Source organism: Cornus florida, unplaced genomic scaffold (assembly GCF_030987335.1).
Source record: "Cornus florida cultivar Cherokee Brave unplaced genomic scaffold, ASM3098733v1 CherokeeBrave_3.0.0_Hap2_Chr01, whole genome shotgun sequence".
Lineage (NCBI taxonomy): Eukaryota > Viridiplantae > Streptophyta > Magnoliopsida > Cornales > Cornaceae > Cornus > Cornus florida.
This window is the reverse complement of record NW_026775571.1, coordinates 91,594,221-91,604,773: the sequence shown is the minus strand read 5'-3', so window position 1 is coordinate 91,604,773 and position 10,553 is coordinate 91,594,221. Positions and strand designations below refer to the sequence as shown.

The following is a 10,553-nucleotide window of genomic DNA, read 5'->3' as shown; positions in this document are numbered from 1 at the left end:
GTCGTTGTAGTATAGTGGTGAGTATTCCCGCCTGTCACGCGGGTGACCCGGGTTCGATCCCCGGCAACGGCGTTTTTTTGGTCTACCATATGTCTTTTTCTACTGACTTTGCTCACCAAAATAACGCTGCACCTTCCTTTTTCTTTTTTAAACAGAACCAAACAAGAAGGTTAAACCTCCTATTTGTTTGTATAAATATATATAAACATTTTTTTTTTTAATAGGAATTTGGCGTGAAAAATTGCCAGGGTCTTCAGCAATGATCTTTGTCTGGATAGATTATATACGTGTATATGTACTGTATGGCTATGAAATGATTTATTAAGATGTGAAACAACAAGGACTCTCCCTTGACTATCAGACTAGATAATGAAAATTTGAAGGCAATGGAGAAAAGTGTGTGTAAGAAGAGACTCAACTGAATCTAAAACATAAAATAAGGAGGAAAATAAAAGAACTATTCAGACACATTATGTCCTGTGAAAATTAAATCTGTCAAGACTAGTCCAGATAGATTAAACAGTACCAAGTTACAAAGCATTGAAACAAATGCCTCCCACAAAGCATATACAAGTATACAACATTTATTTCCTTTCATTTTCGCAGGGTTTTTCGCATTTCATTGTTCAAAACAAGCATATAAAAGCAAAAGAACCTTCTCTCCCATGCTTCTTAGGCTCGGTAGTGCATCGATCCAAGTTATATCCCCTAGTATTAGAACTTGTATGCAAACAATGATCAACATCTCCTCTCCTTTTCCACACGAATTAGTACCATTTGCTATGGCAACCACTCTTTGCTAGTGAGAAGAAGCTCAGTAAATGAAGACGGGTGTCTTCTTATTCAAGTGATCTACTTTCATTTCCAATACCATTTGATTTGGAAGAAATTTGAATTTATAATGGTAGGTAGCCAGCAAAAGGCTGCACTAGCTAAAACAAAGCAAATAAAGGAATTTCGGATTTAAGAGTCTAACATCCCATGTTCCTCTTGTGCGTGTGTTTCAAATTTCCCCACCATTTCTTCTGATTCTTTTCCGCTTCTGAGTGGCCAAGCTTATGAAGTGCCACCTTTGTCTCCTGTAACCTGATTTTGTAATCTTTCTTCCATGATCCAAACCTCAGCTTCAGTTTTTGAAGCTCAATGTCAGGATTCATGCTGGAAGCTAACTGCCCTGATTTTAGTTCGAGAAGGAAGTTGGCGTCATCATTAATCACCATTTTTTGCTGCTCATTCAGGTGACCGATTGCATCTGACCCACACTTCATTCTTTGTGGTCCAGCATCATGGGAAGCATTAGAAAACTTGACCATTGCATTACGATCATCAAAATGAAGATACTCTGGGGAAGCAACAACCTTTCCAGGTTGAGCTGTGGTGTTTTCAACAGCAAGACTCTTCTTTGCTGCAGCTAGACTAATCTGCATGATTATTGAAACCGAAACCCTTAAGTCACTTAAAAAACAACTTTCTTTGTCTGTGGAACTTAGATGCGTGTGCACTTAAAATTATTGTAACGAGAGGCGGGGAGTAAATTACTTTCTTAGTTTCTGTGACTATCAGTATTTACAAAAATATTGATTAAACCGTAAAGAAAATTGGGATCATTATTGACATTAATAAATAGAAAAATAAATTTAATTCTCATATCAATATGGAAAAATAAAACTAGGTTATAATCATTTGTTCATCAAGTCACACAGGGATCGAAAGAAAGATGCAGGTATAACTAACCTGAAAAGATGTCAACTGATCTTGCCACATCTCCTCCATGGATTTCATCTTTGCTTCATAAAGTGACCATTTATTTTCAAATTGCAGAAGTTGTTGCTGCAAAGCAGCTTTTTCCTCTTCCTTTTCTAACAATGCTGCATCTGCTCTCAAAAGTCGCCTTTGTAGGTCAGCTAGAACTGAAGGTAGAACCTGAACATGATCCTGCCCCGAGAAACAGCAATTATTTTTTCTTCCCCATTTCTAAAAGAATCGTGATTCATTCAATTCAGTAATCCACTGAAATTTTAATAACATTATTTATTTGACAACTGTCTCAACAGCATTTTTTTTTTGGGTAGCATTTATCTTCTAGGGATGACTACTTGGTGCAATGGTTAAAACTTGGGCTGAGAGTGTCATGGTGCACTTTCAAACCAGAGAACAGCCACTTTATATGAAATGATAGGTTTTTCTCCAGCCTTCCCCTCTCAATACCCAACGTAGATGGGCAAGCATCAAGTAATAGCCTTCTATTTATGTATCTTTTGATATATTTTTCAGAATAGAAAGAAAGAACAAAATTTTGTCTCTATCAACAATGTGTGATTGAACTTAATTGAATGGAGACAGCATAGCCAGGAAGTGGCGGCATGCTGCTTCATCTCCTTGTATTTATGGAGTTCCATCTCTCAAAAACCACTACCATACAGCAGAAAAGAGGCATGATTCTTTCACATACCAAAAAGTGCAATATCCATCTTTCTATTCTTCTTCTTATTTAAATTAAATCAATATAAGAAAATAAAAGGAAAGACATGAAGAGAAGCTTCAACCCATTAAACTGTTGAATATACGTTAGAGCACCTAGAAATTTTGTCCCAAAATGCATATCATAACCCTGAAGTACCTTTCAAACGTTATGTTATCCTTTTGTCATGTTTTGGATTTTACCATCCACTGTGTTCATTAAAAACATGTCCACTTTCATTCTGGCTCATGCTATAAGGCAATTATGAAAATCATGAAAAATTGTTTGAACTTTTGGATGACTGGAACTTTTATGTCAATAGGAATTTTGAGTTAATGGTATTGATTTCAGGTGTTGCAATGGAGTAGGTAAAGAATGTATTATAAACAACGAGGAAAAGAAAATGAACTTTAAAGAATTAAAACTATGATGTTAAATGATCTAATTAAGAAAGGTTAGAAATTGAACTGGCCACACGATAGCTGTTTTCTATTTATCATAAAACAAACATAAACAGTACCAACAAACAAAATGAAGCAGTCAAAGAAAATAGAGTTTTTGTTTTTCCTCGAAGCAAATAGAGTTAAGAGATTAAAACGTCCTACCACACTGATATTCTTAACCAAAAGAAATGTACCTTTGTTTCTGGATTCTTCCGGTCCAGTTTCTTTGTGGCTTCTTTAATCTCAATGCATGGCAGATTCTCTATACATCTCAAGTGCTTTCGAGTCAACCAACCACGGATTGCTACAGAAAAGCAACTGATAGAATGAGATATGATTGTAAAGAAGCAAGCTTGGGTTCAAAAAAAATAAAAATTTTACCAGATTGCAAACGCAAAACTGCTTTCTGCCTTTTTTGGAATGTTCTCCGGGCAATTCGCCTTTTCATTTGATTTTGTAGTACTACAATGGCTGTCAGTCTTTTCATCACAAGTTTATAGTCCTTTCTTGCATTCTCACCACGAACAACTGCAGGGGCATACAAATTCAGTGAGAGGTTAATAACAAGAACCAATATTCTTAACTTGGACAACTAGTACTTCTTAATCAAACTAGAACACAGATATGTGACTGCAGAAACTTTTGGACTTTGGAGTTTCCAAGTATAAACATTTTCAAAGAAAAAATGTGCATTCCCATAGCAGATATGGTCAAAGCTATACTTCATAAATCATATACCATCAGACATTGCTGGCAGTCAAACATGATAAGAGAACTGTGAAAGGAATTTTTCCAGACACAATCATCAAAATAAAATGATTAATATGAAACAATACATGATTGCAGTGTATATATTCCTCTTCTAAGCTCACGATAATAACAGCGAGCTTGGTGACCGCGGAAACATTTTTGGATCCCCAATATCCCTTGTAGTGCTCTTTCTCTTGTATCTTCCAGTACACCAACCTATCAACCACCAAACATATAAAGATTAGACAAACTTTGGAAGTATGCAACACAAACTTGTTCAGAATAGGAAGAATTATATATATGTTAAAAATCAATTATTAACAAATGAATAAGAAATCCCAAAAGGGCCAAAACAATAAAGATAGATTGCCTATGCTAGGCGCACTGGCATACAAAATTGTATAATAGGCTTTATATCATTAAGTAGGGCCATTACTTGGTGCAGTTGTAAAAGCTCAGACTGTCAAGTATGAACAGCCACTTGTGCAGGTAGTGTAAAATGTTGGGTCTATACCTAGTCCCCCTTTCCACCATCCTCTATTGACTGGGAGTTTGGGAGAGACCAACAAAGGACAATGATCTTTTCTCATCCAGTAGGAATAATATAATTACACAGTTAGATAAAAATGATCCTAGTGTACTAATAACAAGAGACATACCATTTTGCCCCATAATAATCAAAATAAGCTAACAAAAGTAGTTATGTGAGGTGTTTAAGTGTTAAAAAGTTGAAAGTTTCATGTCTCTCTTTTTGACCTTTGCAGTGAAAATCAACAATAGCTCACTCAATTGAAGAATTTTCTAGGTTAAAATCGATCCATTAAGCAGTAGGCATCCTAAGCTTTTCAGCTGTTTGAGAATCACCAAAATGAGCTTGAAAAGAAAAAGTTCTAGGCACCAAAAGTCATATCAAAAGCTGTATGAACAACAGTCCGAGTTGCATTTATGAATGCGATCTGGATAAAAATAGCAAGGTTGTGTTTCGAAATGTGACAAGGTTACAAATGGTTTAATCACATCTCTAAAATGCAACATAAATCTTTATTCGCAAAAGTTTGTCAAAGCTTCTAGAAGCACTTCTGTTTAGTACTTGGACCTGCAAAATGTGAGGATCTTTTCTTGCACTCCATGATACTTTAGTGCTTTGTGATGCGGAGGTGTCCCATCTCAAATATCTGAGATGCGTTTTGATCTAGTTCCAAGTTGTTTCCGGCCTTACGGTGAATGTTGGAAAGAGTGTTTTGGTTTCGGTTGGGGAGGTCCCTAACATCGCGCTGTTGGCCAGCATTCTTGGATGCCGTATAGGTTCCTTTCCCATTTCTTATTTAGGGTTGCCCCTGGGAGCTCCCTCGAGGTGTGTGGATCCAATTGTGAATAGGTTTGAGAGGAGGTTGGTGGGTTGGAAGAAGCAGTACATCTCCAAGGGAGGGCGGGTTACTCTGATCAAGAGTACCCTTTCTTGCCTTCCTACTTATTTCATCTCTTTTTTCCAAATTCCCTGCTCTGTGGCTGAGAGAATTGAGCGTTTGAAGCGTAACTTTCTCTGTCTCTGTGTGTGTGTGTGGGGTGGGGGGGGGGGGGGGGGGGTGGGGTGTTGTGCAGGCCGATTCGGAATTGAGGGTTAGGGCTTAGAAGATTGGTGCCTTTCAATAAAGCTCTCCATGGGAAATGGCTATGGAGGTTTAGGGTGGAGAGGCATTGGCTTTGGAGGAGGGTCGTTGTGAGCAGATATGGAGAGAGTAAAGGAGGGTGGACTTCTCTTGAGGTGCGTGGTCCTAGGGGTGTGGGGGTTTGGAAGTTTATTCAGAAGGGCTAGGCTGATTTCTCCAATCATGTTCGGTTTCGTCTAAGGGATGGCAGGAGGATTCGCTTTTGGGAGGATGTCTGGTGTGGGGATCTTCCGCTTGCTTTCGCTTTCCCACGATTGTTCAGGATTTGTTACGGATAGGCAGACCATGGTGGTCAATTGTTATCATCTTGATAGCGGGAGACTGGTTTGGGATGTTCGATTCAGGCGTCTTTTTCAGGATTGGGAAGTTGAGGATGCCATTCGTCTTCTGGAGGTGTCGTATCGTAAGGGTGTTATGGTTGGAGACTTTGATTTTTGGAGTTGGGCTCCCAATGCTCAGGGTCGCTTTGATGTTCGGTCCTTCTTCAGGCGTCTTACAGAAGAGCCTGAAGGTCCTTTCTCGCGGAAGGCTGTTTGGCATTCCAAGGCTACCCTCAAGGTGGCCTTCTTTGCTTGGACCACTGTTTTGGGAAAGATTCTAACTCAGGATAATTTGAGAAGGAGGAATCTGTTGGTGGTCAATCGGTGTTACATGTGTCTTCGGGATGAGGAGACAGTGGATCATCTTCTTTTGCATTGTTCTATGGCCAAGGAATGTTGGGATTTGATGCTTGGTCTGTTTGGAATTCTTAGGGTCATGCCTGGATCTTCTAGAGGGTTGATTGAGGCTTGGAGAGGTTGTCCTGTGGGGGCTCATATTCAGGATGCTTGGAGGGCTACGCCTCTTTGTGTGTGGTGGTGCATTTGGCTCGAGAGGAATAGGAGATATTTTGATGGAAAGGAGTTGCCTATTTCTCTTCTTAAGTTCTCTATTGTTTCCATTCTTTTTTGTTGAGTTTCAGGAAGAGATTATAAATCTGTTGAGGATATTGTTGATTTTTTGGTCTCTTTGAAGGCTTGGGGCTCTTTTTGCCTTTTGTTGTTCCTTTGGGATGCGTTCCCCTTTTGAGCGCTTTTTATACATTTCTTACTTATCAAAAAAAAAATGGACCATCTTCGTGATGGAACACCACTTGTTCCCATGGCCCCTTGATCCATACGCCTACAAAATACAAAATCTGGTCCCATATTTAAGTGTAACCAGAACAAAATTGACTTGGTCCCATTTTGTAAAGCACCAAAGCCTAGATTTTTCAACTTTATAATTTCTAATCTTACACTTCTTCCCTCCAACAACTCATATTTACACACCTTATTAACATCCTTAATGTGCCTACTCACCCTTTTATTTAAAGTACCATCTAAATGACAGAGTAAATCATACATCTCTCAAAGACCTATAGGCTTTATTTTCTTCACCCTTCGTATACATCATACAACATGCATAAACTCCCATCTTCTAGAACAACCTTCTTTTTGATACAAATTTGTTTCTCAGAATAACCTAGGCCTAAAACCACAAACTCATAACAACATAGTTCCTAAAACAATTTTCTTCTTTCTTGCTTCTTTCTTTATTTAATTTGGTTCTTACATTTTCCAACTGTTTAGTGAATATGGTTAAGTTCAATTAATGGTTGTGGACTCGCTAATGGAAGGGGCAAACCAAAGCAAGTGTTGCCATACACAAGAAGATTGATTGTGCATTCTTCCAACTTGTTCCTTATGATTCTGTTTATTTCTTTATTCAGCCACAAGTTGCCTTATTCTATGTATTAAATTAATAATGCAAGAAATATTCTTTGTCAAATACTACATCAAAACTATGCTCTCTCTTTAACTTCAATAATCATTTCAACATACTTTTTTCTTTACAATCATGAAAAGCCATGATGATATATCCATGGGCAGGGGCAGACTCAGAAACTTAAAATATTCTTTGTCAAATACAACATCAAAACTATGCTTTCTCTTTAACTTTAATAATCATTTCAACATACTTGTTTCTTTACAACCATTAAAAGACATGATGATATAACTATGAGCAGGGGTGGACTCAGAAACTTATAAGGGGGGTGGGGGATATATAAATTATAATATATTATTGGTAGCGTAGAAGTATTCTATATCTTTCTAACATGAAAAAATTAAGATAAGATAATGTATAAACAAAAATGTATTTCATATTCCATGCATACAAATTTATGCATAATTTTGGTATACATACAATACATATATATATAAGCAGACCCAAAAAAAAAATTAAAATTAAAATAAAATAATAAAATAAAATAAAAAACTGAAGTTAAAAAATAGTAAAACAAGGAGAAGAAAAATTGGGGTTATTTTATATATATTTGTATGTATATATATGTGTGTGTGGATTTTCAAAAATAAGCTTAAAAGATTCCAAATTGAGATTATTTATTAGCTTTGTGGAATTTTTTTGGTAAGTAAATTTTTTTAATATATAGATTTCAATTATTGCCATATTAGACAGGGATTTTCAAAATCTTGGAGGGGCCTAATATGTTTTTGGTACTAATTTTTCAGTAATTTTAGTTTCAACTATTTTAGGTTTGAAAAAAAAAAATTGAGGGGATGGTCATGTAATGTAATGTAATGCGGTAACCATTTTTTTGGATGTTTTTGAGGTGCCTAATACCTTCTACATGCGTAATCAGACTCCAAAATTAGATATGGAGTCATTCTTTAAAATGTCCTTTTACCAAATTGTTTTACATAATCAAAATCTTTTTCCTTGTGTATAAAAAAAATTCCAAAAGCCGTTTTCAAGTGACCTATATTAGCTCAATGTTAGGTGGCGACTCATTAGTTAAACAAATGACAAGGCCCCTTTGCATTGAGCCTCTTTTTAAACATAATTTTCCTGAAACGCCCTTTGTCATAAAATCAAGTGTAACAATACTGGAATATTACCATCTTAAAATGAGTGACTATTTAAAAAAGTCTTTAAATGGCATGGAATAGGTGTTATGGATACATAGAAGTAGAACCACAAATGCACCAATAAGAAAGGGAAGATTAGTTTGCATAGAAGGTAAGAGGCAACGAGGCCGACGAAAAGTAATGTGGGACCAAGTTATTATAAATGACTTTAAAAAACTAAATATAAGAGGAAGCATGGCTTGTAATACAATAGAATGAAAAATGAGAATTCATGTGGCCAATCCTATTCGTTCAGAGAAAGGCAAGGATTATGATGTCGGTGATGATGGAATAGGTGTTAAAAGTTATTATCTTTTGGACTAGAATCATTTGGTTGCTTGAGAGTAAAATTATAAAAAATTGTTCTGAATTTGGTTTCCCATTTTTCTTAGCTATTTCATATTATGTATGCCTAATTGGCTCATTGCACTAGTTATTTATTAAATTTAATATTGCCTATCGATTGTGAAAAGACACGTTGGCTATTAATGAAATAAGAGTAAAACAATACTAAAGCTCCCCAGTTTAGGAATTAACAATGACTATTATTACCCATTGTCCCCATTATGCGGTGAAGGAACTAGTGTTTCACAAGTATGGCTTTAGAGCCTCTGGAGAAGTCTATTGTGATTCGTCTAAGAGGCATCTTCATTTTCTTAATATCACACCAAAAAAAGAACTGTCTACAAAACCCTAACATATAGCTACATATTAAAATTTCAAGCAGAACAATTCTTACAAATTTATGCCATTACATGCAGCTGTTCCTAAAGAACTAGGAATCTAAATACTAAGCACAAAGAAGTACCATACCAAAGTTCCAAGCAAATACATGTAATATAAGCACCAAAATTATAATGTACCCATTTCATTAGGATTATGAAATTTAAATTTTAAACATGATTCACACATATAAACACTAAAATTATACTGTACCCATTTCATCAAAATTATGAAATTTAAATTTTAAAATGAAGAAACATGTTACTGTGTATCAAGACATCATTTACCTTCTTTAGAACAACACCAACACAATCACCACACTCACATTCCTCAGTGGATGCTTCAGTTTCCGATGACATTGGTTTGTAAGGTGATTCAACAAGGGCTTTTCTATCGGTTCTTGTGCTCTCAAATACACCCAATTGAAACCCTGATTTCACATCTTCCTTCTTTTTACCCTGGCTTTCTTTGAAATCAAAGGACAAACCACCCTTTTGGAGATTAATCGGCAACGACCTTCTCGCCGGAGGTAACCGGGCCCTCGACGCCGGACGAGCCGGCAATGCCGGAGGCACATCCTTCGACCCCTGTTCATCTCTTTGCTGGATTACGTCCAGCATAATCTCTAATGAGCTACGAGTCCTCATCGAACACATCGTCGTGGTCGATGACATCAAGATTGATCAACCAAAGAATCGCTGAAAGAACCAGCTACATACAAAAAACAATTGGATGTATATGTGTGTGTGCTTGTATGTGTGTTTAGATATGTGTGTGTGAATGGAAGAGAAGAGATTTGTGACTTTTTGGATGGTGATTAGAGGTATCTGAAGTTCTTGAAAGCTGTGACTTCTTGACTTGCTTGAGCTTCCCAAAACCTAGCATAAATCGGAATTCAATCAGACGGAACGGAGCTCCATTTGAGGGAAGCTTTGCTTTGCTTTACTTTTGCTTTTATCTGAAATTCAAATTTCCATATTGTTAGCTTTTTTGTTTTTATTATTGAAGCCAACCGTTGGACTGCGTATTGCTGGAGGGGTGTGTTTGGACACGCGTAATACGAGGGAAAGGAATGTAACGGAAAATGGAGAGAAGTTTACTAGGAGTAAGGTGAAAAATAAAAACTTGCATGGAAAAAATACCAAAAAAAGAATTATAAAGACCAGTAATTCAATGGTAAAACATAAAATTTGATGAATTTTTTTTATTACAATTAATTAATTACTAATGAAATAACATGTTTGTTATGAAAATTTTGAAATTATGCAAATTTAAAATGGTTTTGTCTGACCAAAAAAGTTCATCAAAAATTAATCCTTTCATTTTTTATTACTCCATTATTTGACAGAAATGATGAGACAAATTTATATCATCCACAATAGTGGTGTGACTTTGGCACCCTCCTTTACCGGATAAAAAGAAAAAAATCATGTTTTTTTGTAAGAGTAATGAAATAACAACTTGATTTTTAAATCCATAATAATATTGAATTTCTTTTTTCAGTATGTAATTAATTATATATGAATTTACATAACAACTTTGGAACAATGGTAGCCCC

The 10,553-nt window shown here is 36.1% G+C and overlaps 1 protein-coding gene and 1 non-coding gene across 2 annotated transcripts; one reads left to right on the top strand and one right to left on the bottom strand.

The window, feature by feature from the left end:
• TRNAD-GUC (transfer RNA aspartic acid (anticodon GUC)) lies at window positions 1-72 on the top strand. Its single transcript has one exon. It is a non-coding gene; the product is annotated as a tRNA-Asp (tRNA).
• A 380-nt stretch (window positions 73-452) lies between these two features.
• Window positions 453-9,942, bottom strand: LOC132306329 (myosin-1-like). Its single transcript, XM_059803684.1, has 6 exons — window positions 9,283-9,942; window positions 3,741-3,870; window positions 3,286-3,432; window positions 3,099-3,208; window positions 1,735-1,935; window positions 453-1,421 (listed from the first exon to the last, which is right to left on the bottom strand). The coding sequence occupies exons 1-6, from the start codon at window positions 9,667-9,669 to the stop codon at window positions 972-974; spliced, it is 1,425 nt and encodes a 474-aa protein (XP_059659667.1). The 5' UTR covers window positions 9,670-9,942; the 3' UTR covers window positions 453-971.
• Between the last annotated feature and the right edge of the window lie 611 nt (window positions 9,943-10,553).